The sequence below is a fragment of the Tachypleus tridentatus genome, chromosome 2 (genome assembly GCF_004210375.1).
Source record: "Tachypleus tridentatus isolate NWPU-2018 chromosome 2, ASM421037v1, whole genome shotgun sequence".
Taxonomy (NCBI): Eukaryota; Metazoa; Arthropoda; class Merostomata; order Xiphosura; family Limulidae; genus Tachypleus; species Tachypleus tridentatus.
The window spans coordinates 117,343,100-117,365,887 of record NC_134826.1 but is presented as its reverse complement, the minus strand read 5'-3'; the positions used below and the strand labels follow the sequence as shown (position 1 = coordinate 117,365,887).

Below are 22,788 nucleotides of genomic sequence, written 5' to 3'. Positions count from 1 at the left end.
TTTTTCTACAAAAGCCATTATACTAAAAAAAATGGAAGCAGTAGCTCTATAGGAACAAATTATAAACATGTTTTGTTCAAAGAGGTATTGGAACATAGCTAGAAAAATACAACACATCCAATTCAATGTCCGATACTTTTCATTGAGAATGCCATTTCACAAGAAATGGAGCCTAAAAAGTAAAGGCTAAGAAATTGAACCAATACCTTTATGTTAGCATTTATGTTCACGTTGACTCGAACATATCATAACAAGTAATACGTGACAGTATCTTTAGGGCTAGAGTTTAAGAAAAAAAGAGCGACTTTTACCAACTGACAAAATGTGGGCGGAGTTGATATATATATTAAGGGCATACTTATTGGAAATGGGCTAATATTATAATATGAGCAAGTTTGTACGGGATCTTGCAAGTCACCATAATTTATGAGATTATACACTGAGCCATTAACATGACATACTGAAATACTACACCTTTTTGGTTGTGCAAAGCATAACAGAACTGTATGTACTAACCTTACGAAAGGGTTTAACCTTGGCTTCTATGATAAACTCAAACTTGCACAGCTCGCAGCATCGCGTATTAGAACTTTTAATCCACTGCTGAAGACAAGCTTGATGGACGAATCTCAGACTTCCTGAACACGGGCAAGGGGCAATAAGTGGCATGTTTACATCTCCCTCACAGTGGCAGATCCGACAGATATCCCGATCACTGCTATCGGACACAGAGAGAATGGACGGTAATGAGGAAGTTCCACGATCCATCAGTGATATCGTAGGAGACCCCGAGGTAAACAATGCTTCCTTGGAGAGTAGTGAAAAATAACCACCGTTATAAAGTGATAATTATTACCAAAGCTATATTATTTACACATACCATTTTGACGTTTTTATTATTAGATATGCAATAAAAATAAACAAAACTTTTGGCACTTACATATAAGAAGAATTAGTAATTCATTCTCTCCATCTTTGCGGTAAGTTATATAAATATTTATAATATAAATTGAAAACTGAATAATCTTTATGTTTTAAGCCTATTCTGGTAAAAGATCCGTTAATGATTAAAGAAATGGATTATTACATTTTTACACACACGTGTGTGCGTGCGTGTGTAAATTATTGGTCCAATTCCAGCTACATCATGTTATATTCCAAAAAATGATGCCACATAGAATTAATTTATATGAACAAATAAAAAAGCATATATGCATGAAAATAGTTTTTCATATACACATCGATTTATAATTTATTTTCAGGCACTGTGGTTTATCGACATTTTTTTCATATACACATCAATTTATAATTTATTTTAAGCACTGTGGTTTATCGACATTTTTTTCATATACACATCAATTTATAATTTATTTTTAAGCACTGTGGTTTATCGACATTTTTTTCACATACACATCAATTTATAATTTATTTTTAAGCACTGTGGTTTATCGACATTTTTTTCACATACACATCAATTTATAATTTATTTTTAAGCACTGTGGTTTATCGACATTTTTTTCACATACACATCAATTTATAATTTATTTTTAAGCACTGTGGTTTATCGACATTTTTTTCACATACACATCAATTTATAATTTATTTTTAAGCACTGTGGTTTATCGACATTTTTTTCACATACACATCAATTTATAATTTATTTTTAAGCACTGTGATTTATCGACATTTTTTTCACATACACATCAATTTATAATTTATTTTAAGCACTGTGATTTATCGACATTTTTTTCATATACACATCAATTTATAATTTATTTTAAGCACTGTGATTTATCGACATTTTTTCATATACACATCAATTTATAATTTATTTTTAAGCACTGTGATTTATCGACATTTTTTCATATACACATCAATTTATAATTTATTTTAAGCACTGTGATTTATCGACATTTTTTTCATATACACATCAATTTATAATTTATTTTTAAGCACTGTGATTTATCGACATTTTTTTCATATACACATCAATTTATAATTTATTTTTAAGCACTGTGATTTATCGACATTTTTTTCATATACACATCAATTTATAATTTATTTTTAAGCACTGTGGTTTATCAACTTACATTTATTTATCGTGATATTAGTTTGAAGAAAGCATTGCTGATACTCGCATATGACTATACAAGAGCTATAACGTCTTAACCATCCTTAACATCAGACTCAAACTAGAGGAAAGGAAGTCAGCTAGTCAATGAGACCTACAGGTAACTCTTTTGCTTACTCTGAACAAATATAGAGGGATATGACTGTTACACATGTTATGCAGCTACAGCCCTCCAAAGTTTGGAGTGCAATTATGCCTCAAAGGGGAGTGCACCAGGTGTCCTCAGATTCACAGTCTGGTAAAACGATCATGAGGCCATAACTACTCCACTGTGCTAAATTCAAATATTACATCTGTGAAGAAACTTCGGAAACATTTCGAGGAGTCAGTAAACAGCTATAAACATGAAGCTATAAGTATTCCACTCCCGTCTCAATCGTATAATTTGGTGCCGCCTAAAAAAAAAAAATTCCGACTGACACTGCCCTTTACAATCTTACTTTCCAACTTTTAACCTTACATAATATCCCTACCTACCAATGTTATTGTATCTCACCATATCGTTAAGATTTTCTTGTCTTTGAAAGCAAACTGCTGGTCGAATGATAGCGGCAAGAGTGTAGAAAATAATCCCATCGAAAGGGATTTTGTTGTGAATACGAATATTTTTCATTGGTTTTTATTTAGTTTAATTTCCTATCACCTGTGAGATGTCACTGTAGTTTAAGCAATCTGACAATGAAAAACAAGAAAATTCCATAGGCATGATATTTCGAATGATATATTAATATTTGATCCCAAGCATAAAATAAGTTTTTAATGAACCTTAGTTTTATGGCAACAACTAAATTTTGGGTAAACCGGTTATTAATCTGTCGTCACCCGAACCTAGGGCCAGAGGGCAAATGTCCCCCTCACGACGCCACTACGCATACGTTACAGCCAAGAAGGATGAACGCTGTAAATTTTTTTTGAGTCAACACATTTATAATTTGTAGCTACAAGTTCCATTAGTAACTACCTGATTTATGCCAAGCTTGGTAAAATAAATTATTCTGTCATTCACTGGTTGTTTACACAGGATTAGTTACAAAATTAAAAGAGGCTAACATTCGTGGGCGAACGTAACATGTTTCCGCCACGTAATCCCAATTTTGACACAAGAAAAAACGTGAAAAAAAAAATACAATAAAAATTCGAAAACTGCCTACATCACTGTTTGGGACCGATAAGATAGTATGGTTATACCAAATCCCATGCAAGATGGATGACATGCACATGAAACTATTCGTTGAGAAACTAAGCAAAAACCAAAAACTCTAAAAATGTATATACTAAACAGTATATTTCTATAAAATTCCACGTAAATTGGTTGAAAAATAGTAATTGGCAAAAAAACTTGAAAATTATTTTGTTGTTTTTAGGAGACTAGAGCTCAAAATTGGAACATCTAACTTTTTTGTATGTCAATATGTCGGGTACATGATAATTTATATTTGTGCCAACTTTCACCTTGGTAGCTGTAAGTATGACCGCACATGAGCCCAAAATATATATTTTTGAATTTTTTTTATATTTAGCCTCATGGAGTCCTTAAAAATCCATAAATAAATAAATGGAATAATAAAAACTGCCTGGGCGTATTAATGGACCAAGGTGTAACTCCACCAAGTTTCAAGTCAATCCGTTGTAAAATGAGGGAATGGTTGTCTACTAAAACGTATTTGGAGAAAGAGAAACAATATTTCTGAAAAACTAAAAATGGGAAGAACCGTACTATGAAACAATATCTCTGAAAAACAAAAGGGGGAGAACCGTACTATCAAAGGAAAATCTCTGGAAAACAAAAAGGGGGAGAACCGTTCTATGAAACAATATCTCTGAAAAACAAAAAGGGGGGAGAACAGTACTATCAAAGCAAAATGTTTCACAGTAAAACTAAGATTGTTTTTAATAATCCATGTTATAATACAGAGACAGCGAGTTCAATTGAAATGTCATCTGGAAACAGGTGGAACAGTGGTAAGTCTTCGGATTTCCAATGTTAAAAATCAGGGGTTCGATTCCCCTTGGTGGACAGAGCAGATAGCCCGAAGTAGCTTTGTTACAATACAAACTCAGATAAACCGTAAGTTTACTTTAAACCCCTATTCTATATTAAAGTTGTTCAAGAAATTCCACATTATTTTTAACACAAGTCTTTTTTTAACGTAAACCCACTATATACAGATACATTACACTGTTAAACTTTTATACCTTTTTAAGTTGTAAGATTTTTAGCAAATTTACATAAGTAATTTGTTATTATAACTATTTTACCACTTTTATCTTCAAGTTACATTCGACTACTTTTTTAAATCCAGAATTAACTGAATTTAGCACATACTTTGTCAGACGTTAATGTTGTTAAATCTTAATTAACAGTATTCATTATGACAGAAAAAGTAACTAAGATAAATACTGCAGTTAACAATAGCAGTTACAAAGTCTCAAAGTTTAGACTGGTAGATTTTCTCGATTTGTTTATTTTAGACGAAAGTCACATTGAGAAACGTGTTGTATCCACCCCACGAAATCGAACTCAAAGATAGCAAAGATAGCCCATTGTGTAGCTTTGTGCTTAATTCGAAACAACAACAATCATCATAAAAGTGGCCCTCCGGTGGCTTGTGGCTAGCCGTCCCTAATTTAGCAGTGAAAGACCAGAGAGAAGGCAGCTAGTCATCACCACCCACCACCAACTCTTGGGCTACTCTTTTACCAACGAATAGTGAGATTGACCGTCACATTATAACGCCCCCACGACTGAAAGGGCAAGCATATTTGGTGCGACGAGGATTCGAACCCGCGATCCTTAGATTACGAGTCGAACGCCTTAACCCACCTGGTCATGCCGGGCTCCTCCGGTGGCTGAACTCTAAGTCTGAGGATTTGTAACGCTAAAAATGAGATTTTAATTGCCACGGTATACATGTTTCACAATAAATCTGTACTGCATCAAAGACGTACAGGCAGTAATTCAGCTTGCCCTGACGAGATAATTATGTAACAATACATAGTTTTTTGTTATGGATGTGCAAGCCAACAAATATATGATCATACCAGAAAAACTAGCAAACCAATATAAAATTGTACCATGCATATAAGTTGCATCATTGGAAAGTAATACGTTCTGCGGTCATAGCAGTCAAAAACAAAGGGATGTTCCGCTTATCAGACATAATCAGTGCAAATGATGCAAAACTATAAAATAAGCTACTACAGATTCAGTAAGGTATTACGATCTGGATGTTATAATGATGCATCAGAATATTAATTCTGTTTTGTAACCTGATGATACACTTCTATGGTGGATCGTTTCTGTTTGTTTGTTTTTGGAATTTCGCACAAAGCTACTCGAGGGCTATCTGTGCTAGCCGTCCCTAATTTAGCAGTGTAAGACTAGAGGGAAGGCAGCTAGTCATCACCACCCACCGCCAACTCTTGGGCTACTCTTTTACCAACGAAAAGTGGGATTGACCGTCACTTTATAACGTCCCCACGGCTGGGAGGGCAAGCATGTTTGGCGCGACTCGGGCGCGAACCCGCGACCCTCAGATTACGAAGCGCACGCCTTAACGCGCTAGGCTATGCCAGGCCCCAAAACAACAGGTAATTACGTAGTTTGTGTGTTTATACGGATCACCATATGATGAACACTTCACATTTTTCTGAATCGATAAATATACTTAGTGTAAAATTTCTGCGGAGTTACAACGCTAAGAATCGAGTTTCAATACCCGCGTCAGGCAGACAACAAATCACACAATATGTAGCTTTGCACTTAGCAACAAACAAATACAATAAACAGGAACTTGTGCATACCAGACCACTAGTGGTGATACAACGAACTTCAATACATTCATCAACATAATAAGATTTCATTATTGCCAAAATTCACCGAAAATTGTTAATATTAATACATTTTTCTCCATTCGAATATAAATTATGTATTGCTAACACCTCTATATTGGAAATTTAACTAATAATGGTATATCTATTAAAGTAGTCGGTTCCCCACCGGTAGATCGCCCCCTATGGGAGGAGGAGTGAACTTTAAAATAATCCTGTAAGAAATTACAGAAATTATAGTTTTTGAAAAATATAATATATTACAAATACCAAAAATTGTTTAAGGTATGTCGTGACTGAAAAAAAAAGAAGTTGAGAACCCCTGTATTAAGCCAAGTTAATAAAATATGCTACAAATATAAAAATAAGTTTGCTGGGTTGTTATGAAATATAAAGTAGTTATCCAGTTAATAAAACATGTTTAATAGTGCTCTCCCTTGTATATAGCACTTTATCTGAACCTCTAATACAAGGTAGTTGCTATCCCTTTCATTAGACTTATAAACATTACTCATAACATGTTTCACTGTTTTAAGCACGTGCTTTGTTAAACACGTGTACAATCATTCGCAAGTTACAGAAGGCAGCTCCAATACAAGACCAGGAGAACATCCATTTACGACACAACAACGTTTTTGCTGCATTTTTTTAACTACTTAGTTATACAAGCAACTTTTGGGACCAATTACTGCGGAATCATGAAATGTCTATTTCAAAGATGAAGAAAAAAAAGTAAAAAATGGCTCTGTAATTTAGGTCTTGCGTTGATCTAGGATGGTCAAGTGCATGTTTGACCTCTTCTTCCCTCCTTAACTGTTATTTCAATTAACACTTGTGATCATTTTATCTTCTATTCATCCTCTTCTTTTTAGGGCTATGTCCATGAATGTTGTCCTATGGACGGTGTGGGCGAGGCTCTGGAATAGGGTGACTTACGTTTTCCTTGCTTTTAGACAATTTGTTAATTGACTGTGTGGTATTTCGATAACTGAACAATCTATGAAATAACAGGTATAAAGTGTTGTTTAGCTGATCCTATTAAAGTGTGAAATCTTCTGTATTGTTATATAAAGTCTAAAAAATGTATTTTTAATTGCTTCAAGGATGGGACTTGTTTCGGTTTCAAGTATTTTTATTGGTTGACTTTTTATGACTTGATTTATGTTTTGTCGCACGTTCCCCGCGACTTTTACGAATTTTCTAGATTTGTTTCGGTGATATTAACACTTCCTGAGTTAGTAGTCCTGATCGTGCTGCCTCTGCGTAAATGTATAAGGCATGGGTGTATTGTGTGTCGCTGGTGCCGGTAATAGCGGTATTGTTCTGTTAGAGTTTATTTCCAGATTGTGTGTGTTTGTTAAAATTTGCTTCAACTTCTTGTGTATGTTGTGGATTCCCTTTCTGATGTCCTTATATTTAAGGCTGTTTGTTTGTTTTTTGAATTAAGCACAAAGCTATACAATGGACTCTGTGCTCTGCCCACCACGGGTATCGAAACCTGGGTTTTAGCGTTGTAAGTCCGCAGACATACCGCTGAGCCACTAGGAGGCTTGTATATTTAAGACATCCTTTATAATTAGCTCCATGTTACTGTTGACTGTTACAGTATAGTAGGATAAGAAAAACATTATCAATATCATATGAAAACGCCAAAAATTCCCACGCCTATGGACCCGAGCCACAACTCTCTTAATATTATAATAATAAAATTCATATAAAACACATTGGGACGAATTAATACAAAAGTATTAAATAGAAGTGTTTATACATACAACAAAGTACTGAACATTCATAAAACTGTTCAAAATGTATATGGAATTCTTACATTTTTAGAACAATGAGCATAAATTGAACAACAAAAACGGTCACATAACAGCAAATCGCAATATTGTATTACACTATAGTCTCTGTTACCCTTTCCAATTATTCTAACATTGTCAGAAGTTAAAAAACCTAAATACTCTACAAACATAGAAAATGTATGCTAGAACTAGCAAATACTAATAATTAATATAAAATTTCTACGCACAACAGAAACCACAATGTTCTTTAAAATTAAACTTTAATTAACCTCCACTGATAACATTTCCCGACCCGAGAGTTTAACATCCATTTAATTAATGTCTCAATTATCTATTTATAGGATAATGTAAGTACTAGTTTAGTTCCAAAGCACTTATTGTAAATTATAAATTCCTACACACCTTCACAACCTCGTATTTCACGGTTGGTTTCTCGGAAACGCCTACTTTTGTGTTTGTGGTAAAGTCCATCCTTTCCTCACAGAGGTTGTAATATATGACAGCACTGGCACTGGTCGCTACAAGTGACGTTTTACCGCGTGGTACTGCTTGGTGCTTTCTTAACAAGAAAATATTTCTTCATTTCACTGTTTTACTTATACTAAGAATCAGAATAAAATCGCTAGATTTGTCAGAAATGTTCACATGTTTCTCATTGGCATAGAACTATATAACCGCAGTAGTATCGTCTTTCTAGAACATAACACCACCAAATCCTACACATACCACCATTCCAGTAGACATTACTGGCATTCAGCCAAAATGCAGTCTCAGCTGACTCTAAACAAGCACATGACTAAGGCTTAGGAAAAGTCCATTATTTGTACAATGGAGGGAGTAGAGCGCATACAGTCAATAAAATATAAGTTAAATAACTTAAAATTAATACAAAACAGTGAGACGACCAAACGCGTTGATTTGTGATGAATAAAGTATTTCATCTTTCTAAACATCCGACCAGAAGAGGTTCAGGATAACATTCTTATCAATATATAAGTAATCATTTTAAGATCAAGTTAAAGATTAGTCTAATACTAGGATAGAAAACAACCTGAGGAATGTGCCACGCTTCAGTCAAGCCTTGCATAAAATAAGTGCTGAAATCATAACTACATTTTGTGACTTTAAGCACAGTAAGAGCGTATGACACCTGGTTTATTTCCTACTTGTTTTATTCACTTGTAACCCATCATTAAAAAGGGGAGGGTCAGATAACATATATGCATGAAAATCGTCACACGTGTTAAGTAGATATTCTCTATGTATTGAATCAGGAGTGTTTCGGTTTGCTGTGTTTTTCCCTTGGACGATGTTTGCATTCTACGTGACTTCAGACAGCCAATTACAAGTCGCGATACGCTAACTGAATATAGTGAAGGCCTGTAGCAACAGCGTTAAGGTTATTTATTAGCGGACTTGTTTTTATAAATATTGATGAGCTGAAACGACAACATAGAATTTGTGTTTAATTTTGTGTGATATAATTTTTCATCCTGTTTTACTCATTTGTAAGGTAATATTTCATGTGGGAGAAAGTTTTTTGTTTGTTTTTCCAAAAACGTTGGTAAGTGCTCAAACGATGGGTGGCTCAGTCCCAAAAGGCATGGGAATTTTCGACTTTTCCGTATGATATCGATCGTGGTTTTCTATTTTGAATTTTCAAGGCGCTAATTGGGGATTCTGGGCACGGCCTCCATGTGCCACTGTCTAGCGACGCATTTGATTTTCTTTTGATTAAGGCCCGGCATGGCCAGGTGGTTAGAGCGCTTGACTCGCAATCTGAGGGTCGCGGGTTCGAATCCCCGTTACACCAAACATACTCTCATTTTCAGCCGTGTAGGCGTTACAATATTATAACCAATCCCACTATTCTTTGGTGAAAGAGTAGTCCTAGATTTGGCGGTGGGTAGTGTTAAGGACGGCTAGCGCAGATATCCCTCGTTTAGTTTTGCCCGAAATTAAAAACAAACGTCTTTTGATTAAGATTCCATGTTCTAAGACAGCGCAACCAAAGAGGAGGCACTGGGGACACGTTTAGTTTGGTTTGAAATTCACACAGAGCTACTGAAGGACTATTATCATCTTTCATTTAGCAGTGATATACTAAAAGAAAGACAGCTAGTCAACAGCACCCACAGCCAACTCGTGTGCTAATTTTTTACCGGCTAATAATGAGATTGACCGTAATATTATACAGTTTTTTATGACTGAAAGGGCGGTCATATTCAATGAAGAGGATTGCGGGTCGAGTGCTCTAGCCTCCAGGCTATGCCAGGCCTAGGGACACGTATCCTAAACTTTTGAATTAGAAGCAAATTACCCTTTTGAATAGGGGATAGAATCTTATGTAAAACTATTGAGGAAAGTCGCTGTTTCATCGTAGCGAATGAGGTGCCTCTCCCCTTCAAATGAAAATTTGTTTCGTCGCCTATGGCCCCCTTATACCGCTAAAAACAGGGTGTTTGATACCCGTGGCTGGTAGAGCACATACAGCTCTTTGTGTAGCTTTGTGCTTAATAACAAACAAAAAACCATCGCCTATGTTACGGTTTGTTAAACGTTTGCGTAAAGCTGCTCGAGGGTTGTCTGCACTAGCCGTTCCTTATTTTGAAGTGCAAAATTTGAGCAAGGCAACCAGTCAACAACACTACTAATTCACAGCCTACTGTAATCGAATAGTGCTCTTAAATTCCCAGTCTTAAACGTCAAACACAGACCCAAAATGAAGAGCGCAGGTTATTTTATATACTTGTTGTCGTTTCTCGGTATGGAGCGCGAACCATGGAACTACAGTTTAACATATAAAGTTGTGGGCTGTGCTCAGCCCCACATATGTAACAGTTCATAAGTCTATGTTTACGTTTTATAACTTTGGCTGATAGTCGTCATTGTTGAAGCGTTTTGATGCTTTGGTTGATTTGTTGTTGTTTTTTAATTTCGCGCAAAGCCACACGAGGGCTATTTGCGCTGGCCATCCCTAATTTAGCAGTGTAAGACTAGAGGGAAGGCAGCTAATTATTACCACCTACTGCCAACTCTTGGGCTACTCTTTTACCAACGAATAATGGGATTGACCGTGGGTTCGTATCCCGGTCGCACCAAATATGCTCGCCCTTTCAGCCGTGGGGACGTTATAATGTAACGGTCAATCCCACTATTCGTTGGTAAAAGAGTAGCCCAAGAGTTTGCGGTAGGTGGTGATGACTAGCTGCTTTCTCTCTAGTCCTACATTGCTAAATTAGGGACAGCTAGCGCAGACAGCCCTCGAGTAGCTTTGCGCGAAATTAAAAAAAAACAACATTTACATTGATGCATAACATGTTTACCATTGATATCGTTGAAACTGTAGTAGTTTTATACAAACTCTAATTATATTTAGAAAAAATAGACCTAAAGATAATAGATTTACATTAGCTTATCAATTTCTATACGGGCTAATTTGCTCCACAATTCATGAATTTTATGACATTCTACTTTGAAAATAGAGAAGGTTGAAAGTCTAGTTTATCCATTTATTGTTAACGAACTTGTATCGCAACATAAGTGACGTAGTATTTTAGAAAAGCTCAGCTGGTTCAGAACTGTAATATTATTCTAAAATGGAAAATTAGTCTTTGTTCAGAATTGCTCTGGTTTTGGATTTACTGAATTAGATTTTGGATATCTCTTCTATTAGCCATACAACAGAAAACAGACATTATAGTAAAGACGAAGATATTCGTAAGTGTTGCCAAAATCACATGTCTGTTTCGTGTTTAATAAAGCGCTGTTTCAGTGCAAAATAACTGCGTCAGTCTCAAAATAATACAAATAAAGTCTGTTTTGTTTTGATTTTTTTTAAATTTCGGGTAAAGCTACTCGAGGTCTATCTGCGCTAGCCGTCCCTAATTTAGCAGTGTAAGACTAGAAGGAAAGCAGCTAGTCATCACCACCCACTGCCAACTAATGTAAATAACGACAGATTGATATACTATATTATAGATAATTTAGTTTTAAGCATCTGTATATCACAGGTCTTCTTTCTCGCTAACTGGGGCCCGTTATGACTAGGTGGTTAGGGTATTTCACTTGCAATTTGAGAGGCGCGGGTTTAAATCCCCGCCCCACCAAACATCCTCACCATCTTCGCCGAGCGAACGTAATTATGTGAATGTCAATCCCATTATTCATCGATTAAATAAAGAAACTTCTCAGTCTATATTACAGAAGTACATGAAACAATATAAAAAGTACGGTCAATCCTACTATTTATTGGCAAAAGAGTAGCCCAAGAGTTGGGGTGGGTGGTGAAGACAAGCGAGCTGCCTTCCCTCCAGTATTTCACTGCTAAATTAGAAAGGCTAGCGCAGAAGCTCTCGTGTAGCTTTGCGCGAAATTAAAAATAAACAAACTCTCTCTCTACCTTAAATCATCTTGGTCGTCATTATTCTAAATTTAATATCACTCAGAATTTCAAAAGTAGCCTTTCTTAACACAATAGAATCATAAATATTAAGTCCATACAACCCCAACTGCTAGTTATGGCGAACGACATGTTGTGTACCTTTAATCGTAAGAGGTTCGCTGAAACGGACGGCAACTTCCTGTTATAAAAACACACAGGCTCGGCAAAAACAGGTAGTTGGGTGCTCGACCCGTAATCGTGGGTTCGAATCCCCGTCACACCAAACGTGTTTGCCCTTTCAGCCATGGGGGCGATATAATGTTACGGTCACTCCCACTATTTGTTGGTAAAAGAATAGCCCAAGAGTTGGCTGGAGATGGTAATGACTAGTTGCCTTCCCTCTTGTCTTACGTTGCTAAATTAGGGACGGCTAGCAAATATAGCCCTCGTGTAGCTTTGCGTGAATTTCAGAAACAAACAATAAAAACACACTGGTGTAGAAGACGACATTTGAAAGTATTTCACCCTCAGATTTATTTGACTAAACTGTAGCTCTTAATAACTTTGAAAACTTCGAAAACGTAATTTAGTGTTTATAAAAGTCTCTTCGATTGTTACAAGATAGATTTGAGACGATGATGAGTAATACATAATATGTGGCAGCCATTTTTCTCTTCCCACACCCACGTATTAATCACATCCTTATTAAATTATAATGCAAAAACGCGCAAACTGAAATAAGTAAAAAACAGTTCAAAAACTTACACAGATTTATACAATACTACAGAAAGAAAATCCATATTCTAAATCACAAAAATACATGTACCGATGTGAAAAGTACGACTTAACAAAGACAGAAAGGTTGATACAGACTCTCTTGATAACATCTGATTCACTATGCATACTTTATAAAATATGACTTTCTAGTTTTATCAGCTACAACGATGTTTTTTTCATTAAATAATGATACAACACTATTTTACAAGCGGTAACTGGGACGTAAGTTTTTCTGTAATCATTTCCCAAGATCCATTAAAGGCTGAACCACTTCTATGATTCATTTCACGAAACTCTTAATTTTACAAGTATATATAGGGGAAAAAACACCTCGCCCATCAACTTACACAGGTTACGTAATGAACAAGAGTTACATTTTGAGCTCTGATGTTATGCGGTATAGTGGCCTGGCATGGCCAAGCTCGTAAGGCGTGCGACTCATAATCCGAGGGTAATCCCTAATTTAGCTGTGTAAGACTAGAGGGAAGGCAGCTAGTCATCACCACCCACCGCCAACTCTTGGGCTACTCTTTTACCAACGAAAAGTGGGATTGACCGTAACATTATAACGCCCCCACGGCTGTGAGGGCGAGCATGTTTTGGCGCGACTCGGGCGCGAACCCGCGACCCTCAGATTACGAAATGCACGCCTTAACGCGCTAGGCCATGCCAGGCCTTAGCTTTATTATAGAGATTGTCTTGCATTATTAGCTGACTTAATTTCGTGATCACTTTTTGGGTTTATCACCAAAGATATTGGTGATAGCGATGGTACCTAACTGATAGGATAATAATGCATTTTAATCTTTATAAGTAAGAACATTCTATAAAGACATTTGACTAGCTAATTCATTACCCAGCTTATTTTTGACTTCACTCTAAGTAGGTTAGATTGCTTTCAACCAAAGTTAATGTAAATCATCAACATTTCTAGGTATCATACGTTAGTAGTTTTCAGGTGATATTCAAAAAAATTATCTGAGAAATTCTCACTCAATAACTTGGAAGGTAAAAATCGTCAAGTATTCTAAGCCAGTTCTTGGACTGTTCAAAATACTGATTGATTTCAGTTTCAGTTTATCAGTTTGGCAGTCGATATTGTTCTGCAACTAATCTTCTAAACATATGAACTATCACACTATTACCTCCTTTTATTTTGACTCTTCACCAACACAGGTGGAAGTTTGGTTGAGAGTTATTTCACGATGACCCATTAACCCATTCTAGCCTTGACTCAAAGTTCGGTCCAGCGAGTTTTCCAGTGACGTATGGTTTCAGCTGAACAACATCTTCGATATGCTTTAGTGCACCAAATGACTGCTGAAACTTATTGTTTGATGGATTGAGCTACCATGCTTCATGCATATGCCACAAGCAAACTCAATCATTGTAATCAAGTTGGAATTCCTTCACTGCCTTATTATAAAATTTATTTTCCGGCGTGGCATTTTTACTAATTAGTTGTTGTAGAAACTATGGCACAACTGCACTGAGAGGTGGACCATACATCACATTCATTATTGCCATTATTGTACATTATTGCCTAATATCGAAATTTCCTTTGCAACAAACCTTTATGGACAATAAGGTCAATTTAACACCATTTATCTTGAGAAGTTTTTACTGACTTTCCACTGTGATGGAAGACATGAAATATGTGTTATTAGATGTCAATGCTGAGACTCGAATTTCTGGAGATATGTTTGTCATTACAATGCGTGTTCACTTCAACGTATGTCTAGGAGCTTATGAATTGGCATGTGAGGTTTTAGTAAACTTCAAATTCTTATATATTATCTTGTCAAAAGTAATATGACTTAGGCTTAGCTTCATTTTCCTAGTTTTATAGGCTGTAGATCTATATTTCATAACAACAGCCTCCACTCTGCAGATGTTGCTAGAGATATACTTGAGAATCAATTTAAGAGTTTGTTTTCGCTTTAAATTTCCTTAGAAATATTAAAGGCGCCAACGTTGAAATGTTGTGTGCTTTGACACTATGTCATTTAAAAATCTTGTTATCAGAATAATCTCTCTCAGAAAAGACAAAATTTTCTTTCAGACCTAAGTACGATGTTCGATGATTGTGAATTCCCTACGAACAAATGTGTCTCCTGCGGTTTTATGATTTATATCTGTAATGACATTTTATTCTATTAATATGTGCAAATAGCTCTCATAAAGAGAAATTAACGACTGTATAAACGACAGGTATGTGTCTGAATAACAAGTGGTTTCTGTCTTCATGTCACGCTGTCATCTGCGCTTTTGGTTTTTGTTTGTTTGGGAATTTCGCACAAAGCTACTCGAGGGCTATCTGTGCTAGCCGTCCCTAATTTAGCAGTGTAAGACTAGAGGGAAGGCAGCTAGTCACTCTTTACCAACGAATAGTGGGATTGACCGTCACATTATACACCCCACGGCTGGGAGGGCGAGCATGTTTAGCGCGACGCGGGCGCGAACCCGCGACCCTCGGATTACGAGTCGAGAGCTAGAAAACTAATACGAATAATTAAACAATCGGAGGTAACAAAACAAGAATATTCATTAAAATTCAAGGTAAATTTTAATTTTAAAACCTATTAAAACTATTAGCAGTGAAAACTTTATTAAATAAAGTTACTTACGTTTTTAATTTCATATCACCTTCCATTCGTTTTAGTTCAATCCATCTCTACTAAAACTGACCTGATAAAGTTTATAGATTTACTTTCGATAATTTCATTAAATGCTCAACAATGTAATCATTAAGCTAACTTAGAATTCAGTTGCTTTGTTGAAATTAGTTCTTAAAGTAGAAAATAAATTTTACTCTTATAAAGCTATTAAATTGTATGAAAGTAAAATAGGACGTTGAGTAAAAGTCAGCTTTTGAGACTACATCACAAAATTATAACACAGATTTATTGGAGTTAATAATACAATTACAATAAAATCAAGAAGAAAGAGATAGAAAATTAAAATACAGCCTCGAAGAAACTTATACAAAACTAAGAGAGGACTTAAGAAACAAAATATTTAAAGACGAAATAGAAACATAAATATATGTGATTAAAGACATAATTGATGAAGCAGCTGAAGGGATCATAAGAACATGATCGATGAAATACAAAAAAAAACGTCAATGAAGTGTGGTAAGAATGTAATAAGAAAATCCAAAAAGTACATGAGAGTAACAAAATAAAAAGTCTGAAAAATGAATTGAAAAATACCAAGATTAAATTAGCCACACCTCTTCTACATCTGTCCAAGAATTCGAAGCTAAAATATCATTTACTGCAAAATTTATTTGGTTTAGCCTATTAGTCTGTTACTGCAAGACCTTCTTGAACTACTCCTGCCATGTTGCTATTAAGTACAGTTTCACAATTTAACTGATCAATTCCATGATATTACTCAATTTAAAAACCAATGAAGTAAGATTTAAAGGTACAATGGGAGGCAACTTAGGCTTAGTTAAAATAATTTTCCAAGTTACTAGGTGAAATAGTGAACAAAAAGTGATCAATCCTGTTTCCAATTTAAAATGGCAAGATTTATAAACATGAAGTAATTTTCCAGCTGAGAGTCATAGTAACTATGAAGCATTATTCACTAGATTTGAATGACACATTAGAAAGGTGACATTAAAACTGCAAATGCCCCTCAGTGGCTCAGCAGTATATCTGCGGACTTACGACGCTAAAAACCGGGTTTCGATACCCGTGGTGGGCAAAGCACAGATAGCCCATTGTGTAGCTTTGTGCTTAATTAAAACACAAGAACAACAATAACAAAAAAGTTGCAAATAAACTTATAAAGACACCATCTAGTAGAAGTTATAGGAATATCAGATCCTGTAGTATTGAAACATCAACTTCCTCCTATTGGTAGTCTAAACGAATTAAAATAATTAACCACACAATTAGCTACACAAACTAAAGGAAGTAAACCATAAGAAATAGTTTGAGAAAGTTTAAAATGAAGTCAATATGTAATAAAAAGAACTCCTTCCAGAAAACACTAGAAAGAGGAAACTGTCTTAACTGTGAGAAATATATAAAATATTAACAATTGCTACTAAACCAAATAGACAATACTCTAGAAATAGGTCTTTAGACACAAACAGATCAAAGGAACGATAAAGAGATAACAAGATACTGGAAAAACAGAAATTAGCTAAATTTATGGGGCAAACGTAGCTGGAAAGACCACGCCTGTCTTAAATGAGATAACATGTTCATGGGTTTATTGTTGGAAAACATTGCAGCGTGTTGGTTTACACTTGTTTTACAATAATAGTAGTTTGACCTGATTTAATAATGAAAGGTGGCTAAAATATCTCTAAAAGTTAAATAAACAAGGTGGAGTGATGAAACAAAAAGTTGACATAAAGTTCCAGGCAGAGGAAAGTTAGTACTCTTACTGGCAGATGCAGGGGTGAATGACATTGAGGAAAAGTTCATTTCATGCTTAGACATGGATGCAAGGTTAGGATAGCTTTAAGTCGTTTTATAATGTATAATCATAAAATACTTATACACTACATGAAAATTACTACAATAGAGGTAGAACTTTTAGTAACAACAAGGACAGCAGTTACAGTGACACCAACAAATGAAACACTCATATAAGGAGTTATGTGGAATAAATCTACATTTAGTGGCTGGGTCATAATAAAACCAAAGAATCTGTCATGTCTTGAAGAACTAATGGTGAGAAGACCTCTCGTGGATCTGAAGAATAAAGTTTTTATTCATGATTTTACTTAGGAAAGACTTAAATTAGTTTATAATAAAAATAAAACATTGATATGATGTTAACGCTGATAAGACTGTATTTTATTGGTGTGACATGTTATGGTTGAGCAATTCTCATTGCAAGCAAACATTAAAACGATAGACGTTGTCTCTTTCCATGTGTTGTAATGAAGATAGCTAATTACGTGGAATACATAATTCAGAAGGACAGAGAATCCAAGCCAAAGGTCACGAAACAAGATCGTCTTTAGAAGTATATAGTGAGAAAAGATCGAACTAGGTAACTTTAGAGACGAATTTATCAATGGAAAATTACCTGCTGGAGAGCCCAAGGTTAAAGTCGGAACTACTTCCAGATGAAACCCAGAATGGCCAAGTGGTTAGAAAGCTCGACTCTTAACTTGAGAATCGCGGGTTCGAATCCTGTCACACCAAATATGCTCGCCCTTCCAGCCGTAGGAATGTTATATTGAGCGATGAATTCCACTATTCATTGGTAAATAAATAGCACAAGAGTTAGCAGTTGGTGGTGGTAACTAGCTGCCTTTTCTCTAGTCTTAAACTGTTAAATTAAGAACGGCTAACGCAAATAGTTCTTGTGTAGATTTGTGAGAAATTCCAAAAAAAAAACAAATTCCAGATGATCATCCACGATGGAGCAACCAGTGGATTCACTCAACCACTTACTTAGAAAACTTCCTTTACTGATGATATGAGGTAAGATATAACCCTCATCTGCATACAATAGGCATCATAAAAGAAAATCACTCATTCACTGGATGGATAGGTTTATGTAGGTTTTGATTTCTTTACTAGGATTGTTTAAATGACTTCGCAATCTATGAAGGAGGCACCGTTATAAACCATACTTTCAATATTTGAATGTGGATGTTAGCTAGATCGCGCAGGAGATTAAAGTCAAGTAAATTTAACTAACTTTGTTTGTTTTGAATTTAGAGCAAAGCTACACAATGGGCTATCTGTGCTCTGCCTACCACGGGTATCGAAACCCGGTTTTAATGTGTAAGTCCGTAGACGTACCACTGTGCCACTGGGAGGAATTTAACTAACTCGATGGGTACATTAGTATAAATATGGGTAGTAAGTTTATTCAATGATTTAAAATTGTTTGCAATTTTGATAGTGATTGCTTATATTTGGTATTTGTTGTCTATTAAGTTAACCAATAATATAAAAATAAATTATGTTCATATTAAAAATGTTATTTGCGAAGTTATGTCTACAACCATAGACAAATGAAAGTAGCATTTAGCAAAGTTAAGGGAAAAATGAACAAATTTGTTGTTGCTACGAGAACTGGACTTCTCATTATTTTCATCAGGTACACCTAAAATAACCCATCAAACGATATAAGTTATAGTATATGCTACAACAATAGTATTACTGCCATGCCCGTTGAAAAAGGATTAACACTTTTATGCCGTTTGGATTACAACTCAAGGAAAATTTAAAATCTTAAAATACTAAATCCAGTATCTTAGATGGGTGGGGGCTGCTAGGGACAAAACTTCCGAATCTACATTATCACGTTGGACACATTCCTGGTCTTAACAATGTTGATGTTAACAGTTTAAAGTTGTCATGAACACTGCAAAGCCCAAAATACCACTACCTAAATATTTAGAGCTTCATTAACATCTGAATCATCCTCTTCAAAGCTCAAGACGAAAACAGTTTTCGCTTTCGAAGAAGAAATAGGTGAGGTTTTCTTCTTTCTACTTGTAGTTTCTACTATACTCTATTTTTGGATATTTTCTATGTCTTCTTCCCCCTTGATGACTTTTATCAATAGATATCCCACCGTGGTCACATGCATATCGATATGATTTATTCAACTGAAACACTTTTCAATTTGTAGTCGCAAGTAAGAAGAGGCACAGTATTGTTTTCTAGTCCATACATTCGCTATCAACCTTTTAAACAGGAAGTAGTAAAGAAAAACAAAAATATTCAGATTATTAACTTTTGAGGTTATCATGAACTACGAAATGGTTCATAATAAGGATTGTCCAAGTATTGAACAAAATTCTAATATAACATAGGACAAAAATATCTTAAAAGCAGACTTATTGTCAATAAATGGACATAAAATTCAACAAAAACAAGAAAATAAAAAATAAAAAGGGGAATTGGGATCATTAAAGAAGAACAGAAATAAGCTGAATCAAAATGCAAAAATTATATTTTCAAGCCTACAAAAAGGGATTCTAAAAAAGTAAAAAAAAAAAAAGTGCTAGAAATAGCATCTATATTATTTTCTCAAGCTACAAGTCCCTATTTTGTCTGCACTAAAATTGATTAATACTGTAGATGATCTCTATTCCCTTTCAAAATTAACAATTGTTAATTATCTTGTGATAACTTTAGTTAATTTTATATTGACCATTTGATTTTGAATTCGTCATGTGAAAGAGTTTTGTTCTTTGGTCGCTAGATGCTGTTTAATATCGGTATGTTAGTTGTGATAGTAATAATTGGTATAACTTAGAATCACTACTAATTTCTAGTTTTAAATTAATAATTATTATTTGCCGATACATGAATATATATATATATATATACACCTGTTCAAACCATTCATATATTTTGTACTACGTAGGTTAAACACTTATAGTAACATAAAAAAAATAAAGAAAAAAAGAATCGTGACCAGCGTAAACATTTACGTTGATGCTTCGTGATACTGTTGGCCGTGGAGCAAGTACCATACTCTTATGAGTAGCGTGGAGAGAGCAAACCTCGTAAAATGTTTTTTATTTTTAAGAAAGGCACAAATTTTAATTATATGTTTCAACTTTATTAAACCAGTTTTTAATACTTTTTACATAAATATGTGTTTTATTTTTAACGTGCTAAGTTAAGCAGACACTGTCGATTACTATGTAGTACATGTGTTTTACCCAAAGCTACCATAAACGTGGGAATGAATAGCTTAGTATCACATTTTGTGATGAACAGAGTGATAATTACAAAATTAACTCAATATTTTTAGTATCGGTTTTAGAAGATAGTAAAAAACAACATCCTATAATTGTTTTAATGAAGATAATGATTTAGATAAAATGAATTACATTTTACAACTTGCAGTTAAGTTTCATGATGCCAGGAAAACACGTAGAGTCGTAGATTCAATAAGTCTTAATGTACAATGATAAAAACTTATAACCTGAGTGCTTTTGAAAGGTTGACCTTTCTTCATTTTGTTATCTATCGAAAGTGCTGAGGTTATTCTTATAGGGTTTCATTATTTTATATTACAAGTAAGTTTTGTGTTATGTTACAAAAAAAGGAATTATTAATAATTTTCATGTGAAAACAAGTGGAATGCTCACACTTATGTTCAGTAATTAGACCGTCAGGTGTATTTCTAAGAAATTGTGAAAGAAGGAGAGCAAATAAAAATATTTAACAGCATGTCAGCCAAGCTATATCTACTATATTTATTTCAAAGAGGTCCCATTAGTCCAGCAAGGATAGGACTGAAGTAGTGGATGAGATGGTATTTACATTACCAAACTGCATGAATAACAACTGTTAGTTGTGTGAAACAGAGTTAATGAAATGTAATTTTGATAAGTTTTATTTAAGTAATTTACTTATGATAATTAGTGTAAGGATCAATAACAAATTAGTATCTGTTGATGTTCACACCAATCATTTATTACTATCTTTACATATATATATATATGTATATATTTATTTGTTTCATTTTACTTAACATTTGAGAAGTTCAAACAACCATAATATCAATGGGAGAATACTTCATTAGAAATTCTAAGAACTTGTGTGTGAAAATGAAGAAAACTATATAATGGTATGTTAATCATTGTTAAATAGACATTTTTCTCAATGTCAGAGTTCATTGGGCTGGTAGTACAGAAATGGTAGTGGTTGAAGTACTGTTTTAAATAGTACATTTTGAAATTGCATGAATAGCAACTGCTACAGTGTAAACTAGATTAGGATGATGAAGGGTAATAATTACATCTTTCACTGGAGTCATTGTATGTTGTTAGTTTATATGCTTTGATATTCTTGCTCAATGTTGATATAGATGATTGATGTAAATATACAGAATTTATAGATACTGAGCATGAATCTTGGTAGCTTAACCCTTAACATTAGGGCCTTAATAACATGTGCTAATTCTTGTAGTTTCAAATTTATGTTACTAAAAGATTCAAACCAAAACTATAAAAAAGATAAGGTGCTGTAGTAAGTATTAGTGCTGACATTCATATAGTATTACATTAATAGTAGTAATGTTGAAGGTGCAAGAACAGGCAGCAGTATTGTTACAAATTAAATTGTTAACACTCTAATGTAAATTTCTTAATTAACATTAATTGTTACTCTATATTAAGAAGTTTGAGAACATTGTGTTGCTAATATAATTTACTAGTTTCTGTTGATATTGAAAAAAAAGTTGTGAGGAGTTTTAGTTTTGCTCCATTCTGGGTTTGGAATTATTTTAAAAGAATACCATTATTGCCCTTTGTACAAGACTTGTCAGCAGCTTTATGCTAACATAAAAAAATCTTGCAGAGTTTCTCTTGCATTTGCTGAGGCAAAATTGATACTTGGCTTGGTGGTGAAAGCAAAGAAATATTGGAAATGTAAATAAGTGTTTCTAGTGTAGCAAAACATAAAACTTGTAAACATTTTCAACTGAGTATTTTGTGAAACCAGGTTTAAACATATATCTAATATGAAATAAATGTATATGACAGTCTTTTCTGTTTTAATAAATGTTGCCATTACAGCTATTTATATCAGATGTGACGCTATGAAAAAACAAAATTTAACATTTGATAAAATAATTTTTCTTAGTTTCACTTTAATGATCAATAGAAAGTCAAGTAAAAAGTGGATAAGATTTTTTTTATTAGACTAATGCACAAATCATGTTTGGCTACTTTATTATTAAAGTATATAAAGTGATGATTTATATGTTCAGAATGTATCTTTATCAGACTGATGTGGGACTAGTGGACTTTTAGAATATCAGTAGCTCCTGATGTAGCTGTAAGAGTGAAATATTGAGCTTCTAGTGATACAGGTCATTTTACTTACTCCAAAAGAAATGTCTAATAGTAAGCTCTA

General features: G+C 34.4%; 2 protein-coding genes across 34 annotated transcripts in view; one reads left to right on the top strand and one right to left on the bottom strand.

Annotated features, from left to right (window-relative positions):
- Positions 1-9,052, bottom strand: part of LOC143244913 (E3 ubiquitin-protein ligase MARCHF8-like) — a 55,206-nt gene extending 46,154 nt beyond the window's left edge. For both annotated transcript variants that reach the window (XM_076490458.1, XM_076490459.1), the window contains exons 1-2: positions 8,167-9,052; positions 517-807 (exon numbers count right to left, since the gene is read on the bottom strand). In XM_076490458.1, coding sequence (XP_076346573.1) covers positions 517-807; positions 8,167-8,235 — 360 coding nt within the window. In that variant the 5' untranslated portion in view covers positions 8,236-9,052. The remainder of the gene's footprint in view (positions 1-516; positions 808-8,166) is intronic.
- Positions 9,053-20,017: 10,965 nt separating this feature from the next.
- Positions 20,018-22,788, top strand: part of LOC143244910 (uncharacterized) — a 77,676-nt gene continuing 74,905 nt past the window's right edge. For 21 of the 32 annotated variants that reach the window (XM_076490452.1, XM_076490450.1, XM_076490448.1 and 18 more), the window contains exon 1: positions 20,175-20,426. The gene's annotated coding sequence lies outside the window, so the exon portion shown is untranslated. Of the gene's footprint in view, positions 20,136-20,172; positions 20,427-20,452; positions 21,249-22,788 lie in introns of those variants that run through there. The other 11 variants (XM_076490449.1, XM_076490444.1, XM_076490440.1 and 8 more) reach the window with 5 other exon arrangements.